Genomic DNA, 19,787 nt, shown 5'->3' on the forward strand with positions numbered 1-19,787 from the left:
CTGGGGGAAAAAACAAACAAGACAAAATGCATGAAGTCAAGATAGAAATTGTTATGAGAAAGATGAGTGAAGAAACCCTGAGGGCATGATCAGAAAGTGGGGATGCAACTTTAGTAAGATTATTCATCCTGAACTGACAAGTGGCAAACTGAGAGTCCGATACTGAGTCCTAATCTGCCTCTTTAAGAAGCAGGTGTACGTACAATTGCTCAGGAGCGATTTGCCAGAAGGGTTGGCCTAAACTGAACAGAAGCAGCCTGCCAGGGTTGCTTCTAACCATTTTTCAATTGCCTCAAGAAACTAAATAAAATAATTAATAATAAATAATAGGGCTGTCAATTAATCACAGTTCTCACGCGATTAACAAAAAAAAATTAATCACGATTTTAAAAAGCATTATCTCCTGAAAAAGTAAACAAACTTGTTTGTCTGAGTGACTGGCTGAACAAGAAGTAGAACTGAGTGGACGCGTAGGCTCTAAAGTTTTCAGGGTGGATAAAAATCAATGATTTTTTTTTTTTAATAAAAACAATTGTATTTTTTTATTTAAATCGGATTTTTTGATAAAATAGGTTTTTTTTCCTCAAAAAGCATCTAAAGATAGTTTTAATTAAGATACATTATAGCATAAATATATCTCATCAATTAATAGAAATTATAAATTCTAATTCTATAGTATGAGACAATATTCATGTAATGTTTAAGAAAAGTTTTGTAAATGAGTTCCAATAGTTCATGGATTAGGGACCCAATCTTACGTACAGGTTATTTAGGTTAATCTTTCTATCTATCCAATGGGACTCAGTGCTCAGTCTAGAAGATACCATCAGAGATGCTTAGTTTTGCAGTTCTCAAACTGGAATGGTCTCTCCAGAGATAACATGCTTGTCAACAGCAAAAATGTTTTTAAATAAATAAATAATATATAGAGATGAGAAATAACAGACTTCAACCCTATTGCCCCTCTGCAAATTTGTGTACACAGAGTCAATCCCTTACCTCTCTCTAAAAGTGCAAAGTTTCAAAAAGTTCAATGAATAGAAGATTGTTGGGGGTGGAATAGATCTGGACAAGGAGAAGAAGTCTGGAGCTAAATGTGAGAAGGGAGGAACAGGCAGTAGAAACAAAAGTGAAACTGTTTGAACAGCATTTTCCAGACGTCTTGAGGTCTTTCTGAGTGTAGCCTTCATTGATTTGAGATCTACCATACCATTCTCTCACTAGAAGGAAAAACCTATAATGACAGCAGGCTGTAAAAGAGACCCAGTTTGGGAATAAGAACCATTCAAGAAATATATGTTTGCTGATGATGTTTTAAAGAAAGTCACACCAGTGAACTGGTGGAAGTCACTTAAGCACTTGGATTCAGAGACTGTTGAAGTGATAACCTCACTTTTAACCATGGTAGCTTCTTCTACCAGTGTAGAAAGAATATTTTCTTCCTTTGGACTAATTCCTTCCAAATTGAGAAATCGTTTGGGACCTGAAAAAAGCAGGAAAGCTTGTTTTTCTTCTCCAGATTATGAACAAACAGGAAAATGAAGGTGAAGATGACTGAGTTAGCTGCAGAAGCCAATCTTTTAAGTTTCTTATGTTGACCTGGCTGACATTGTTGATTTATTTATTTATTTATTAAATTTCAATTAACTGTTTTAGTTAAAAACAATTTTAACAAAAACAAACGTGATTTTAAAAAACTTGAATGTTTAACTAAATTCAAATTCATATGTTTTGTTTTGTTACGTTTACTGTTGAAGAAAGAAATCCAGACTACATAATGTTGTTTTAGTTAAATAAAACAATTTAAATGTCTGTCTGGTGATGTTCTCCTCTTAATAAAGCATGGCAAGAAAATCCTCCAAATATTAATGATTAACCTGTTGAATTGGAGATAGTTCACCTCCCAATGACTTCATAAATATCTGCTTCAATTACCTTTGGTAAATGAAATAACTAAACAATCATTAATTTTCTGATATAGCTGTAAAACTAATCTAAAAAGTTTTCAAAATAAATCACTTTAAAAATGTATAGTGTGTACCTTCTAAAAATGAAACCTACATCTATCTCTGAGTTGTGAAGAATTTGTATTAAGGTTAAAACAACCAACAAGAATGCACTTTTATGTAGAAATCCACGATTAAATCGAGGCTGACTAGTGATTTAAATCAATTTGATTAAAATCAAATCCACCCCGAAAGTTTTACATTGTTTTATTTTTAATGCAGTTATTTTTTGTACATAATTCTACATTTGTAACTTTAACTTTCATGATAGAAATTGCACTACAGTACTTGTATGAGGTGAATTGAAAAATACTATTTCTTTTGTTTTTTACAGCGCAAATATTTGTAATAAAAATAAATATAAAGTGAGCACTGTACACTTTGTATTCTGTGTTGTAATTGAAATTAATATATTTGAAAGTGTAGTAAACATCCAAAAATATTTAAATAAATAGTATTCTATCATTGTTTAACAATGCGATTAATCACGTGATTAATTTTTTTAATCGCTTGACAGCCCTGACAAATAAATAATAATAATGATAATATCAATTTATTATTTGTATTGTGACAGCACCTAGGAGCCCCACAAACAGACCAAGAGCCCATAGTGCTAGGCACTGTACAAATATCAGAAGAAAGAGTCCCTGCCCCAAAACGTTACCTCAATATTTGTAGTATTCTCTAGACTACAAGTTTCCTAATTTTTTTTCACATTGTGGATCTGACCTTAATGGAGAAACTGTCTCATGGACCACCTTCTTCTTGCTCTCAGTTATGGTCATTTAACCGGCATGTGCCAACCACCATCAGCAACTGCTTACATAGGAAAGTAATATTAGGTAACCAGTTGTTGTATTTTAACTCTTTTCAATGTGATGCAGCTGAAGAGAATAGCAAAGAGAACCAACATGATGTGATCAACCAGCTCTCTGTGGACCATGGTTTGGAAACCATTATCCTACCTAAAAGGGAGTAATAGGGAGCACTGCTAATACTGAGGAAGCCATATCTAGTTCTCTAAGGCAAAACTGGAAAGGATTTTAGGAGAACTATTATACTAGAAATACAAAGGGTGGAATCAATGGGGTTGATTACAATGGAATTGTATAAGTTGTAAGTGACCCACAGAGCCCCAATTTCAAAATCCCTAATAAATTTGTTAGTCTCTAAGGTGCCACAAGTACTGCTGTTCTTTTTACAAAATAAGTTTTCACAGGTACAATAGTGTGGCTATATAGGTAAGATTCTCCCCACACAGTTATGCAAGTCGGGTTCTGAGCAAACATTGGAATCTTACACAGTCCCCTCTAACACACACACGTTTGGAACCTTACATAACTTTATCAGCCCATTCAAGTTTGCCACCTTGAGCAGGCAACACCAGATATTTAACACATTTGATCATTAGTTTCCTAACGTTAAAAAAAAAAACAAATAACACACAACACCAGTCCCACCCCCCGTGCTGCTTGCTTCTTCTTTGGGCCAACCAATGTCATTACATTGTGACATGGCTATGGTCTGCTTAGGGGCAGCCATATCTCTGACCAACACGTCTCTTTTCACTGGAATCCTCATTTCAGAGATACTGTCGGACTCTGCAGAGGAACTTGAATTGATTCCCTCTGCCTCCAAATGAGATGAAACTTGGTTTCCAGAACTATGTTTTGAAAAGGTAGTTCTTACACAAGCAGTAGGTACTTACAACATTTCTTTTTTTCAAATTAGCCTTAAGGACAACTCAAGGGCACCCATGCAGATCCTAGGCTACAAGGTCTAACCTCTTAACACACACACACACACACACACACACACACGACAGAATTAGAGGTCCTACCAAATATTGTGGTATAAAAATCAGCTTCTGTTATTTTCCCCTCACAGGTGAGCAATAAAGCATCAGGAACCACTAACTAAAAACACCCCTTTATTAAGATCTTCATTAGGTAGGGATGGGATGGTATTTACCAAAGGCAGTATTTACCAGGTCAAATCATGGTTTTCACCATTCCATTAAAATCTAGCTAGTCACAGTTTAAAGGCATTTTCTAATTTAAAAAATGTTTAATTAATGCACACCACATTACACTTAGTTTTAGTTACATATTCAAATTGTGGTTACATAAGGCAGTAGATTCATAGATTTTATTTGAACCCTAAATTGAAGTAAAACTGCAGTGGGTGTAATACTTCTATATGAAATTATAATACTGAATACTGGAATGTTTGTGTACATTTTGGTTGGATATTTTCTCAAAGTTGTTATACATGTCATGATTAATTTCAGTTTTTAATATTATGTAAACAAAAGTCAAACATCTGATTGTATGAAAATGACAATAATTCATTGTTGTAGACTTGAAGTATTAAATAATCAGAAGCAGGCAGAGTTGCAGACCATTAGTCCAGGACCATTTGCCTATGCAGCATTCTACAACAGAAGACCAACTTTGATGTAGTGGAAAGACCAAGCCTATTCCTCAGTTCTGAATGGATATAACCAACGTTTGAAAAGATTCATTCTATGCTAACTTGCTGGACATGGATGCAATTAATTTCCCCAGTTTCCCAGTTTTAACTGGGTTTAAGACAGTATTTACCAGCGCCCTGTCTTAAATTAGTTTCTCCCAGGAAACTGCCAACTCTGCTGCTAGGTAAGCCAGAAGTCCTTGGCTTCACATCCAATAGATCTGGCTTCAGAAAGTTGATTGTACAGTAGAAACCTTTATTTTATTTTTCGGGGTTTTTTTGTTGTTGTTGTTTTGGGGGGGTTTTGTTGCTGGTTTTTTGAGTAAAAGTGTGGACTAGGAAGTGGGAGACAGATTAAGAACAGGTGCAGAGTCTTTGTAAAAATGGATACCAAGAGCTGTAGAAGATACTTGAGCCTTCAGGCTGAAGTACTCTCGGCTATGCAGCTCTGCTACCATGGTTTGAGGGGGGGAAAAGCTTCCCCTGCCCAAGAAAGCTCCCCAACGTTCAGACAAGTGACACGGGGAGAGAGTTATATAGTTAAGAGTCATACACTAAGTCAGGAAATGCCAAAGTTACAGTTCCACTAGCAACTTAAACTCAGCTGTGTTGTTTTTCCATTCCTGTTTTTCTAATTAAACATTACTGTTTCTGTTTTTATATGCGTTAAACAACATAACAGGTGTGCAATGTTGTCAAGCTAATAATGATGCTAGTGGGAGTTGTGTGTGAACAAATAATGTAGGATTGAGTCTTAAAACAAAAACAAAACAAAAACAAACAAACAAAACAAAAGAGGGTCCTGTGGCACCTTTAAGACTAACAGAAGTATTGGGAGCATAAGCTTTCGTGGGTAAGAACCGCACTTCAAGTGAGGTTCTTACCCACGAAAGCTTATGCTCCCAATACTTCTGTTAGTCTTAAAGGTGCCACAGGACCCTCTGATGCTTTTTACAGATTCAGACTAACACGGCTACCCCTCTGATACTAAACAAAACAAAGACACTTAGAGCATATTAAGCATTGAATTTTGTCCCCAAAATAGTTCTTCAAAATGCTGTCAAGGCATGCCCAATTAAAAATAAATAAATAAGCCTAGTTGTTAGTGTATCATCCACATTTAGGAGTTCAGACATTTTAAAATTTTTTGCATTGTTGCTCCAGTAGTTATCAGCATACAAATCCGTATGGGTGAACGCATATTAAACTACGCACATCTAAAAAGTATTGGAATTATTCATCTATTAAAGACCATATACATGCCTTCTATTTGGAATGTTTGCATTCTTGCTGTAAGATTTTTTTTCTATGATGACGACTGCAGTCTGACAGAAAACACTAAAGCAATTTATTAATAGAACAGACTGCCTGCAATATACAGCTTGCTATACTGTATGCAACGTTAGCTACCCCAAAGCAGCTCCTGTATACAGAGGTAAAGGGAAGTTTAGTCTAGGAGGGACTCGTACATATTTGGCTTATTTAGCATCACAAAGGAAAAGGTACAATGCACAATACGGAGTGCAGCTTACAATATATAGGTAGCTCATATGCTAGGACAAAAAAGAGAGATTCAATAAGAAATAGCAGGAAGGGCAGTTTGCTCAGCTTCTTCCAAGTGATATCGTTTATAACATAACATTTAAAAAGAATGTATGCTAGCGCTGCTCTTATAATCTTTGAGCCAGTTAAGAAGCCTGAACCAAACTCTGGCGAGACAAACTATACGTATGTACACTCATCTACTGTATCAACGTTAATGTTCATTACAATTGTGAATGGCTGTACAAAAGGGAGTAATAGAAAAAAAAGTATCAGCATCCCCACTTCTCTTCCTTCCTTTTCCACCTACCTGTCTCTTACGATATTCAGCCTGATACATCCAGAAATTCTCCATTTAAGCTTTTGGTGTTGTCCAGTTGTAACTAAAGCATCCTCCACTTACAATCTGAGAATAAGCTAGTGCTTCGCTGTTATTTTGTGCTTGGATTTAATAATGAAACTGGTAATAGGAGATGTGACAGCACTGCATTGTGTCACACCTATCCAGTTTAACCTGCTATGTAACTGAATATCCTGTAAAGACATACATCAGGAATACTGGAGCTTCTTTTGTCACAGAGAACTGCTCTTGTTTTAGAAAAGTGGTGTTGTATACCCATTCTTAGCAGCAGTATATCTAGAGATTGCATAAACAGCTTATTAGCACTGTCACACACAGGTTGCGGGGGAGGGGGGGAATCCACAAATATTTGATCAAAGCAAAATTCAGTAGTGCCATTTGAATCAAGGGTCAACTTTTCTATGTCAAAGTCTTCTAGGGGGTTAGATGAAATCTGCCAGGTCTCAGCTTGCATTTTCTTCGCACTTATGGTTTTTGGATTGGGCCTTTGAATCTCTAAAAAACGCACTCACTTCTGCCATATTGCCTACGAGCAGTAAATTAATAATTTTACTCTCTCATCCCAACACCCTGAACAGAACCCTAAATATATGTATCAGAGGGGTAACCATATGATCTTATTATTGTAACCCTGGTCCTTCCTCAACCTCTGGAAGAGCTCTTATTTGTTCTGTAAAGCACCTAGTACAGTTGAGTGCTATACAAAAAATAAATAGGGCACCAACAGCAATGTTAACTCAGTTTTGTTGTGCATCCTGTAACATTTTATGTCAAATCATTGGGTGCTGTCGTAATTTAAATAAAAATAATGATTTTACAGTGAGAAAAGTGTAGTTTTTCCACTTCTCTTTTCACTAACGTAAAACAGCTGAAGAGATTTTGCGTGAACTTTCCCAAAACAAGAAGAATCCCTTTCGGGGGGACAGTAATCATGTAAATCATGAAAATTTCAGCCCAAAATGTGAACACTTTGGAAAGTTACAAGTATGGAAACTGGTATTCAGAGACATCAGACACTCACTACAACAGCTCCCCTTCTTCCCCCAATACAGTCAGAACTGTTCAGTCTAATACTGTGATCTGGTCAAATGTGAGTTTCTTTGCTGAGACTGCCAACAAGGGGTCAGTTAATCTCCACTGTGATTTGTACCCTGCCCATTAAAAACTACACTAAAACCATTAATTAATTTCACACAGACCAGGATACAGCTGTTAGATGGTGAAAACTTCCTATCAGGACTGGATTGGAGATTGAAACCTATAGGTGAAAAGTTCCTTATTCCATCACTCATCCTCAGTATGCATTTTAAATGGTTTTGTTTTACTATGTTAAGGCAATGATATTGTTAAAAGGCAGCTAAGACAACAACACTAACAAATATATACACGTGTATTGAGCTGTATAATTTACTTATATATGTTGACCCAGGATATTACAAGAAAGGTGCCTTGACTCCAGCTCCAAGTGCATATCTCGTCGGAAATCTTCAGAGATAATTACACTGGCTGTTTACATTCATTAAATCCCCAAACCATGTTAATATATTATTACTGAATTTTAAACAGTTATACATCAGGAAATGCAAAGTTTGGGCCTAGTCAGCAATGGTCGCTCTGGCCCCTTGTGGAGAAGTACTCTTGTATTACAATGCATGTTGTAGATTTTTATACCTCCATATATATTCTCTTCGGGGCAGGCAACGTGTACCTGTGTGTACTCTGTACATTTATAGTATTGCATTTTAAATATCAGTAATGATAATAAAATAGTACAGTATGTGCTATATGGCTAAGTTATGGCAGGCACAGGAATCAGCATTCTGCGTTTCCTGACTTTCGTCCTTTTGAATTTGTATTCATATTTTTGCATTAAGAGTATTTTGCATTTAACTTTCTTGTTTTAAAAACGATAATAGAAAAGGAAAGGAAAAAAAGGCGCCTGTGCCTTTATCTGAATGTTCAGATAATGGTTGCATTTTCAAAGATCTGCACTGCTTGACGCACTCTCAATGGCTCCTCCCCCAGGTGCTAAGGAGCAGGCACATAGGATTAGACATTAAAATAAAGATATAGGGCAAACCAAATTTTCAAAAATCTGGCCTTGCTAAAAGCTGCCCATAACAACCTACCAAATATGTGCAGCTGCCTGCACAGAACGCTCCTAAAAACTAGTTGTGCAAACACATTTGCAGGTATAATTTTGACCAGAATTTTGAGAATTTGCCCCAGTAAGTTTGGTGGGAATAATCACAATGAAATAAATGCAGCTGCACCTGTTGCTGCAGATGCTCCCTATGCAGAACTTCCTCCACTGACTTCAAAAGGACAGGGGTGGATTATCCAATAGGCCCAGGGGCCCTGGCCAATTGGGGGACTCCAGAAAAATGGGCACTGCAGCAGAAATCCACTGTGGGGTGGCAGAAGGCTGGAGTCCTGGTAGAAGCCCCAGCGCCCGGACCCTCCCCCCGCTGCAGCCCTGGGACTGGAGGAGATCTCACTCCCTGCCACGGCCTCAGGGCTGGAGGAGCTCTCACTCCCCGCTGTGGCCCCAGGGCCATGGCAGGGGGATAGAACTTCTCCAGTCTTGGGGCCACAGTGGGGGAAGAGGGGGTAGAAAGGAATGAATGGAGGGCAAGATCGCCGGGGGTGGGGAGGGGAGAATGGAATGGGGCAGGACCATGGGATAAACAGGGGCAAGGCCACGGGGCAGAATGAAGTGGGACAGTAAGTGGAAGGGGTGGGGCAGGGCTACAATTCTGTCACTGGGTCCCACCCCCACTTGCTCTGTTCCAGGAGACCTTAATCCGCCTCTGAAAAGGAGTTCTTGTGCAGAGTACTACGGCAATACTGCATGCACAGCTTCCATTTGTTCACATCTATAAGGTTTTCTTTGCAACCACAAAGGCTAGAAACTTCCCTTTAAAAATTATATCTCAGATTTCTACAGAATCTGTGTCTGTTCAGCAAACCAATAAATACAATTAGAGGGTCAGATCTGGCCAGAGGACTGAGTACTTCACACCAAAGGCTGGCATTGCAGAATTCCTGGAAACTGGCTCAATTCTGGCTATTTATCTCTCTCATTATGTGAGATTTTCTCCACTCTTAATGTCTGTAACCTGAGTTTAACTTGTATTTGAATTTCAACTGCAGCACATCATGTGTCAATCTAAAGCAATTACTTCAGTTCTTGTCCATGTCTTCAGAAGACTTTCTTCATAACTGTAACCATCACAGGCAGTGCTCTAGTTTACAATGTAGAAAAATCACTCACAGTTGCCTTTATCTTTCCATAAATTATTTAAAAACTGAATAAAAACACAAAAATGATTCACATTAAAAACTGAATCAAATATTGACCATAATTTAACTATCCTGGGCTGTTTTAGGGAGTGTTTGTCTTCCAACACTATAATTGATAAACATCTCCCTTCTCCTACATGGTTGATGAATCAGCATAAAGTCTTCTGCCCTTGCAATTAAAATGTTCATTATTACTGGGCTTGCTGTATAATTTTAAGACTTCATAATATCTAGAGGCCGCCCACTGAAGACTTGACTTCTCAAATCGGTTCCAAAAAGCAGCTTTAAAGACTTTGCTTAGAAAAGAAAGCACTAACAATATCACATCAATATACCGTAGTCACTTTTCCTTCTTTTAAAGTTCAGCCAGTACCTGAAACATGCTTAAATTATTTAAAACAGACTTCTCTATTTCCTCATTATTAATAGATTACTCCTGCTGTGGAAAAACTGAAACATTTTCATCTCTGTGAAACTGCTCCAGTGTCGGCGTTACCAGAACTAACAAAAGACAGCAACACAGAAATTTAAGTTTTAAACAAAATGTCTATGACCCAGAAGCAGACAGACAGGAAACACTGCAATTCAGCTCCCTTGTACCTGAAAGGTTGGTCTTCAAAGGCTGGATTGGTTTTGTGAAGCAGAATCCATCCATCTGTGTAATTTATCATTATATCAAAACCAATATTCATTTCAGAGTAGTCCTCACTGTCTGAACATGGCATGCAAAGGAAAAGGTCTCATGAATGCAGACTTTGAACACCAGTGATTCAGAAGTCTGAGAAACTGAAGATATGGAATCACCACAGCCAAAAATGCTTCAGTGTCAACAATACTTGGGTTACTGATCTACGATGCACTGTGGATGTGTGACTCAGTTGGAAGAGAGCAATCCCCTCTAAACGTGAGGGCCTTAGTCAGACACTAATCATCGTTTCTTACCTCCAAGAAGCAAGAGGCAGAGAGGACAGCATGCTCCTTTTCTCTGGCCAAGAGGAGACAGAGGTGCTCTTCTGGAAGGAAACAACCTGCTAACCTGTATGTGTCAGAGTGACAGATGCATCCTCTGGCCTTCCGCAGCAGGATCCAGTAAACCCACTCCCCCCCCAACTGAGGACCTTGTTACTATTTTGGATTTTAAGATGTTCTATGGGGTCTTCCACACAAATTACACACCGGAGCGTTTTGCTGAATTTTAAATTCTCTCACATGCAAGATCACAGCCTTCTACTCTTCAAATGGTCCACATTTGCCCTCTGAGATCCATGCACTGAGGGGACCCTTGAGACACAGTTGTCCTCCGTTATTGTGCGGAGGAGCAGGGTCAGTTGTCTCTCTGACACCTCCCTTACCATAGCGAGCTAGGGGAGTCCCTGACAACTTGGCTCCATTGGAGAGACACTGCTTATAAGTATACATTTTAAGTTTCAAACAAAAAATCTTTTTCCTCCTCTCTACATCACATGATCATAACAGCTAGTTATTGTAGAGTGGCTCATAAGAGCTGGACTGCTGGCATTTTTATTCTGTTTTTCATCCATAATGTTAAGCATTGTTTTGGGAAAAATACATATGAATGAATGGAATTTGCTACCAGATTTAACCCTGAGTATCCTGAGGACAAGCACACACATCCATAAGTGGTCCTTCCCTCAAGCATCTTCTCGATCCCCCTACTAGCTGCTTATCCTTTCCATTACCCCAGATAATTTCCATCCCTCTTCCCAACTGCTGGCTAGTTGAACCCCACTCTAAGCACCCCAATGGGAGCCAGCGTCTTATCCCTACTGCTGAACCCTTCTACTTTATCCTCTACAAAGCATCCAATCTCAACACCATCAACCAAATGCTCAACACTGCAGAATGGCATTTACTTTCCCTTGCCAAAAAAAAAAAAAAAGAAAAGGCAAAAGCAAAATCTGCTACATTTAATACCGTCACCTACAGATTATTCTGCTGTCTCTGTGGCTTTATCACCTCTCAGAGAACTGCTTGCTAAGTGACGCAAGTCTATTATTCTAATCCTAAGGTTTGGTCACTATTTGGTTAAGAGCACAAAATGATTGCAAACATTTTCCAAGAAAGAGTAATTTTGGAAATGAAAGCTGATTTCTAAAGGAGCTGCGAGGGGAAATAGATCATTTGTGGGACACACCTGAAAAGAATAGAACAGAATAAGGGCCTGATTTGCTGGAGTGCTGACCTTGGTAAGAGTTGTGAGATTTTCAGTACTTCTGAAAATCAGTCTAAGTAAAATAAAACCTCTATTAGTCAAATCCCCTCTTAGCTGAAAACCACAGCTACAGATGAAATTGAGTTATATCTTTGAAATGCATCAGTTATATTGAAAAGCCCCTAATTTTTCCAAGCAGACATCAAGAAAGCATTCCATAGGAATTAAAAAGAATTGACACACACACACACACACACACACACACACACACACACAGTTTTAGGCCACATTCATCCCTGGGATAAAACTTAGCTGACATTAACTGAATTACTTCAGGGATGACTTTGGCCCACTGATTTGATCTACTGGCCCCCTCCATTTCAGGCATCATTTTAATATGATTAAAAGTTGCTTCCAAAACTATTAAAATAAGAGGAAGAAATACAGAAAAGCCATATATTTAACATTGACAACTTAACTGTACATGGCAATGAGTATAGGCTGAGCAGTTCTGGACTGATTCTGATGCAAGTTGGGTATGTTGTCTAAAGATAAAGTAGTTCACACCCTGTAATACAGTGCTTCTCAAAGCCGGTCCGCCGCTTGTTCAGGGGAACAAGCGGCATGGGCCGAGGGATGTGCTGGCTGCTCTTCCCGCAGCCCCCATTGGCCTGGAGCAGTGAACTGCGGCGAGTGGGAGCTGCGATTGGCTGAACCTGCAGACGTGGCAGGTAAACAAACCAGCCCGGGTTGCCGGGGTTCGGTGCCCAACTTTGAGAAGCACTGCTGTAACAGACTGTACACTTGAAGAAATAACCTTTAACATTTAGTTCATACATGAGGGTGATTCAATTTTACAATTAAACTAATAGTGTTGTAAATTTGCACTTTCTTGTAGCTGGCAAGCCCATAACTGATGGGATCCTGCAGAACCTAATAGCCCGAGATAAACTGAATGGTAGCCATTCTAACCAACCAGTTAGTCAACGAATGTTGGAAAAATATAATATCACTTGTTTCTGCAAGAGAGCAATCAAACCTTTTGTGGCAAATTCATCTCTGGTGTAACTCTACTGACGTCTGTGGCATTTCACGAAGGGTTAACATGGCCCATCGATAATACATAGGTCCACTACTCATGCATCCTTTAGAACACAGAATTAAAACGGGTAAAGCTTTAAATATTTAACAGGAACAGAATGAGCCATACAAGCATAGTGTACCTTACCATGAGTGTGAGAGAGTGCATGTGTGTGTGCGTGTACACGAGAGAGAGACAGACATATGTATGTTATGTATTCCTCGTTCCGTTACTTGTAGCAAGTAAGCTAATAGCTTCATATACTCACATCTCCATCTAGTGGCCTCTGATCATCACAATCCCTGGTTGGGCTGATGTCCTGTCTCATCACCCAGATGGGTTCTTTTGGTTCATCTGGGGTGTAAGGAGAACGAATGGTCCTTGTCTTCACTTCCTCAATAGCCTCTTTAATATCTTTAATAGCCAGAGATATCGCATCCCTTTTTTCCTTGCTGTATCGCTGCACTGACTCTCCTGAGTTGACTGTGGGCCTGGAGCCAGCTGGGAGCTGACCATTGCTCTCGAGAGTCCCACTACCGGAAGTATGGTCACATTCTAAGTTCTGCTCTGCTTCTGGCATATCTTCAGCAGCCTTGTCCAGGCTCTGAGAACTCATGCTCTGTTTGACCTCAGCCACAATTTGATCAATATCTTCCTCTTGTTCATAACTATCCATCCTTGGATAGGGAGCAAATTCTGCCTCCTTCTCAGGGCTGTCAGACTCTCCATCGGACCGTTCATCATAATGGTGAAGGCGGGCACCAAGAGCTTCCTTGCGATAGTTGTCAGCTTCCTCCCTCTCCTGCTCATAGAGTCGTAGTCCCTCCCTGACATCCAGGTCAGGTGTCTCTCCTATCTCCTCATACACATGCTCCTGCAGTCCATAGTCAGCGTAGGGCTCAGCATACTGTTCGTCCTCCCCTCGGTGGAAGAGCCCGTGAGTGTAGACATACCCCGAGTAGGCGGCATTCATGGCTTCCTCGTGTTCAATGGAGTGAAAGTGTAAGTGGTTAGGTAGAGTTCGGGTCTGAATGGCCTCAGCATGCTCTGCCTCGGCATTTTCTGTGTATTCTTCAGACTCAGGTCTATACTGCACTGCGTAGGCGCTCTCATCCTCATTTTCCTGAACTCTGTCTGTGTCATAGCCATCCTCTGCTGTGGCTATGACATCCCCTTCAGCAGTATCAGTGTGATTGTGGAAGCCACTCTCTGTACTGGCTGACCGGGCCAGCATCCCCTCCTCCTCCTGCCCAGACTGTCCTTCTTGGCTGCCATTGGCATGTCTCGGGTAATGAGCGGCATACTGCTGCTGCTCCTCCTCCACCTCAGAGTGCTCCAAGTCAGCCTCCACTGACTCATTCACCTCTCCATTTGCTGGCTCATCATTCACCTTCCCCTCAGGTGGTCCCTCCAAATGGTTCATGGCCAGGTCTGGAATGTAGGCCACTTATTCTATTGACATTTTGTCTACTGAGGCTGGAAAGAAAAAAGAAAAGAAAGTTGATTATTAAGTACCATGGTGATTATAAAGTCATGTGATTTGATAAATAACGTTGTGGCAACAAAAGGCATCTCTTCTTCCCCTGCAGACACATACATGGCCTTCTTGGCTCCGGAGTCAGTGGATGGTAATCATGCAGAGGATCTACACCAGCATCATACACCTGAACTGTGGTTCATGACCCCAGGAAAACTGTAGAATTTACATTTTTATAGATATATTGTATGGGAAAGAATTTAATCTCAGATACACCACTGTAACATTTTATTAATTCTAATTATTGCAATAGAGTTACATTGGTGCAAGTCTGCAGTAGCTGAAACCAAAATCTGATCTTTCAAATGCAAAAATGGGATGTTTTCTGTTTTTATTACATATAGCACTTAAGCACAGATCTATCGTCTGTGTTCTGTTAGACAAACAAATTCTATCATTGTTCAAAGAGAGAAAGCGTGCACTCACAGCTTAGCACACTGGCAATCAGCATGGTTGCCAGCTCTCCCAATATTGTGTCAGAATTTTATGTGGGTTTTTAGATTTTTTTTTTAAAAGGCTGCTCATGGTCTGCTGCTGTCCTGTAGCTTTCTTGTCAACTTTTGCCCATATTCCAAATGGCTGCCATCTCCCACTGCTTCCAACAGGAGAGAAACAAGGCTGTCTTCAGTGAAGATTGCTGGCCCCTATTCTTAATACATGATGTGAGTGACAGCGAGGGGACAGGGAAGTACTGTAAGTGTATAGAATGTGGTGATCTGGACAATGACGGGATAGCAGGAGTGATATGGCAATGTGAAAGGCAGAAGAGAAAGAGAGGATGAACAGGGAAACGTGGGGAGGAGAAGGACAGTGGAGAACAGCGAGAAGGCACAGAGGTAGAAACAAAATATTATCGGGAGCAAAGAGGGAAAATATGAGGGGGCAGAAGAATGAAAAGAAAGGGAGGAAAAATGTGAGGGCATTTGAATCTAAGGGGCAGATGGATGAAAGACGAGATTGAAATAGAACGTGTGCAGGGGAAGAGGGCAGGAGGGTAAGAAAGAGCATCAGGGGAGAGAGAGGCATGAGAATGATAGGGGACGAGGATGAGGAGAAAAAGAATGACCATTCCCCCAACCCAGAGTTTAGAAAAGTTGCTTGTGATGGTGTGAGCCAAGGCTCAGTAGCCCTGAGGGTCACTTACGGTTCATGTCATGTTCCTAAAGCTCATGCTCCAGAGCTTCAGCCAATGGCCTTCAGGGGTCAAGAATAGATTCCTGCCCTCCCCCACCCCCAATGTATTCTGGGTTTTTTTTGGTCTACTTCCTCTGAAGCATCCGAGATGGCCTTGGCTGGAGATGGGACATTGGATGGGGTGGGCCAGTGCTTTGAGGTGGAACCGAGCATTTTCTCTCTCAGGTGCTGGCTGGCTGGTTCTTGCTCACATGCTCATGGTCTAACCCAGGGGTCGGCAACGTTCGGCACGCGGCTCGCCAGGGTAAGCACCCTGGCGGGCCGGGCCAGTTTTATTTACCTGCTGACGCAGCAGGTTCGGCCGATCGCAGCCCTCACTGGCTGCGGGTCGCCGTCCCGGGCCAATGGGGGCGGCGAGAAGCCGCGCCCAGCACAACGCTCACCCACGCCGCTTCTCGCCGCCCCCATTGGCCCGGGACGGCGAACCGCAGCCAGTGGGGGCTGCGATCGGCCGAACCTGCCGCATCAGCAGGTAAATAAAACCGGCCCGGCCCGCTAGGGTGCTTACCCTGGCGAGCCACATGCCGAACGTTGCCGACCCCTGGTCTAACCGATCATCATATGTGAGGTTGGAAACCAATTTTCCCCATGTCAGATTGACAGTGACCTTGGGTTTGGTTTTTTGTGTGTGCCTTTTTCTTCTGCATGGCATGTGGGTCACTTGCCGATGTTAACCTCACTTAATCAATTCCCTCTCATTGCAGGGGTCTTGAGCACTGGTGCACCTCAGTCCCTCCTATTCTCTCCCTATGGTACAGAACAGTCTTGTCTCCTGTGGGCTGTAATAGTTCGGTCTAATTTTGGTTATTGGGTTTAGTGTGCAGGTGCTTGGTGGTGGTGGCCTGTGATATACAGGAGATCTGATCTGGTGGTCCCTTCTGGCCTTAAATTCTATGACACTATGAAAGGGGAAGTGGGCTCCCCGTCCTGGTTGAGAGTTAAGGGGCTTAAACTCAGAAGGCAGACCAAAAGACAAAGCAACATTTTTCAATATGATTCATTATTTTTAAGCATTTTGTAGCTGGCAATATTTCACCAGATGCTGGCCCCTGCCGCGACCAGTCCGGCAGCATAAACGAGTCACAAAGTTGGCTTAGTTAGCTCTCAAGGGGAACAGAGTAGGGCCAACACTAAGTGCTTTGGAAAGCACCACCCTGAATCTGTAAATTTCAAAGTGCTTTAACAAATGTGAGTAAACACAAATGGCTCCATTTTACAGATGGGGAAACAGAGATGCAGAGAAGTTAAGCGACTTGTTCAATGTCACACAGAAAGTTAGTGGAATTAGGACCCTTTTTCATCTACTCCTGTTTCAAGTGGAGTAGATCAAAGCTCACTAGGAAACTTTTAGTGTGCAGCAGAAGGATCTAGATGGACAGTTAGTGCATGGCAGACTAACGCAAGGTAGACTTAATCCCAGTTTGCTGCAACTGACTTCCATTTTAAATGCACACAGTCGAAAACAATTTCAACATTCTGGAGTACAGCAGACAGAATCACTGACAGGTGCAGCTGTAAGAAACAGCAATTATTTTAAAAATACAAAATATCACTTGAAATGTTATAGGCCATTTTGAGGCCTCAAAATTTTGCTTTTGTGAAATTGAGGTTTCTGAAGTGAAGCTTGTGAAGCTTGTGAAACTGTTTTGATATGAAAATGGATCTTCAAAATAAAATTTCATATGTTGACATTTTGTAAGCTTTCCATTTCACTCAAACATATGATTGTTTTTGACTAAAAGTGAATTTTCACTCAAAAACAGTCCCATTTTCACTGAAAAACTCTTAAAATTCCTGTGGTATGTATTGGTTTTGTTTGTTTTGCAAAATTATCTCTGTTTTCCCCAATTAAAAAGAAATATGGAAACCACAAATGTAAAGCTTTTTAAAATTTCATCGTGACTATTCCACAGGGTCTTATTGACAAAAACACTAGCTTGGGAGTAACATTTTCAAAAGCAAGTAAGTTACTTCGGAGCTTAGGCCCCACTGGCTTTCAATGTGACTTAGGCTTCTAAGACACTTAGGCCCTTTTGAAAAATGTTACCCTGGGTCCTTAGCTCAGAACTTTATTCAAGCTAACACAGAAAAGTCACATTTGGTGGCTAGAGGGCACAGTGAATAATCAGATGTCTGGTGCCAGCAACAAGTTTCTCCCCATGCTGATACAAGCCTTTCTGATTGTTCTCATCAGGTTCCCACAAGAAAAAAACTTCATCTCCAAACACCCACTTTAACAGAAATGCCACAGTGTTTCAGGACGGGAGAGAAGAGAAGCAACAGAGGTCCCACGGCCCTGGAAATAAAGACATGCTACACTTCTGAAAAATGCAGCATTCTCACATTAATTACCCAGAGGAGCAGCTGTGCTCTAATAATCAGGCGCATATGGGAAAGTGCTTTCTAAGCACTCCTAGCTCTGCACTCAAACTCTGATGGATGGATTTGTCTCCATAACCGAGAAATCAGAGTCTGATTGCTGGTGCAACTGGTTTCTCACTGAAGGTTAAGCTATGTTCTCAACTGTAAAATGAAAAAATTAACAAATAAATCTCTATACATTTTTAAAGCATTTGGATGTTTCATAGAGAAATTGTGATAAAACTCCAGTTTAGCTCTCTACTATTTTATATCAAAGACTTTTTGTTGTTGTTTTTTAAACATTGATACATTTAACACTAAAGGGTGTGCTGTCATCTCAATGTAAGATAATGTCAGTCAACATGCTAATGAGAAGAACAGGAGTACTTGTGGCACCTTAGAGACTAACAAATTTATTAGAGCATAAGCTTTCGTGGACTACAGCCCACTTCTTCGGATGCATCCTTAGTCTCTAAGGTGCCACAAGTACTCCTGTTCTTCTTTTTGCGGATACAGACTAACACGGCTGTTACTCTGAAACTTGTCATCATGCTAATGAGAGCAACACATGCACTGAGGAAAGAAGAGAACTCCAAATGTCCAGGTAAAAATAATCTTTCAGTGCCTGCATTTTTAATCCTTTCTTCCATCACACACACAAACAAGTGGCACAGAAGCATTTTGCTCTATACTAAACATGGCTTTCCTTAAATTCAGCATTACTTTTGTGAGAGCTCTCAGTTTCATATTTAAAACAGCCCTTTTTCGCTCGTTTGACACTATACTGAATCTGCTCATACATCCTCCCTCTCATGAGGACAGTTACTGATTAAATGGAATCAAGAATTTATTCACCCGCTCCCATGTGCTCCCCCCACAGTGAATGATGAAAAACTACCTGGGTTCAGTGCATTGAGGTTTTGCATATTAATAAGCTTGTTTCCATCACAGATATTCACATGCTTGTATTATTAAATGTTTTCATTTATAGCACAGAAAACATAATCGCTCAATGGACCTATTTCTTAATGTGTTTTACGGGAGAAGTGGTTTAGTGCACTAGCCTGGCTGAGTTTGTAGGTAAATAGGATTTTGGTATTTCTAAGATTAGCCCCTTTTAGTGCATATTTATCCATAACCACAAATCACACTATCCCAGGAAGGACCCAGGACTGGAAGAGCAGGGATGTCAGAACTCAGGAGCAAGGTAAATTCGCACAGATGCCCAGGGAATTTTGCAAAGCAGCTGCCTGCTTTCTGCTAGGCTCCAGCAGTGTTATCAGTCCTTCACTTTAATAAACAACAAAATTAATCAACTTCCACAAAAGACAGATATTTTGAAAAAAGGATCAGTTCCTTCAACAAGACAATTTTACATTCTATTATGCCTTTTTAGTGCAATGGACGTTTTACTTATATAATTTGCTTTTAAAACAAAACAAAAACAACCACCTGTTTATTTTTTAACCAGGAATTTAACTATTTAAAAGTATGTCAGTGTGTTTTATCACCTTTGGAGAACACAAAATATTTCTTTACCAGGCCTATTCCTTCAATGGGCTTTTTTCTTCTTCTTTCCTTTCCTTTTTTAAAAGGGGGTTCCCTTGTATTTATCACTAAAATTAAGGTAATTCACTGGCTGAGAATTTTATAGTATCTGCAATGACTCCTTTGATGGAATTCTAATGAGTTTTTCCTCTACTGTTGAGCAACCTCTCTCTCTCAACTGACTACCTATTTGGGAAACCTGATTGCTT

At 40.4% G+C, this 19,787-nt stretch overlaps 1 protein-coding gene across 6 annotated transcripts in view; it reads right to left on the bottom strand.

Annotated features, from left to right (window-relative positions):
• Positions 1–19,787, bottom strand: part of APBA1 (amyloid beta precursor protein binding family A member 1) — a 142,997-nt gene that overhangs the window by 38,176 nt on the left and 85,034 nt on the right. For all 6 annotated transcript variants that reach the window (XR_010588630.1, XR_010588629.1, XR_010588628.1 and 3 more), the window contains one exon: positions 13,207–14,414. Coding sequence is in view for 3 of the 6 variants with exons in the window: in XM_005296735.4 (XP_005296792.1) it covers positions 13,207–14,361 (1,155 nt within the window). In the remaining 3 variants the exon portion in view is untranslated. The remainder of the gene's footprint in view (positions 1–13,206; positions 14,415–19,787) is intronic.

Source organism: Chrysemys picta, chromosome 6, assembly GCF_011386835.1.
Source record: "Chrysemys picta bellii isolate R12L10 chromosome 6, ASM1138683v2, whole genome shotgun sequence".
Classification (NCBI taxonomy): domain Eukaryota; kingdom Metazoa; phylum Chordata; order Testudines; family Emydidae; genus Chrysemys; species Chrysemys picta.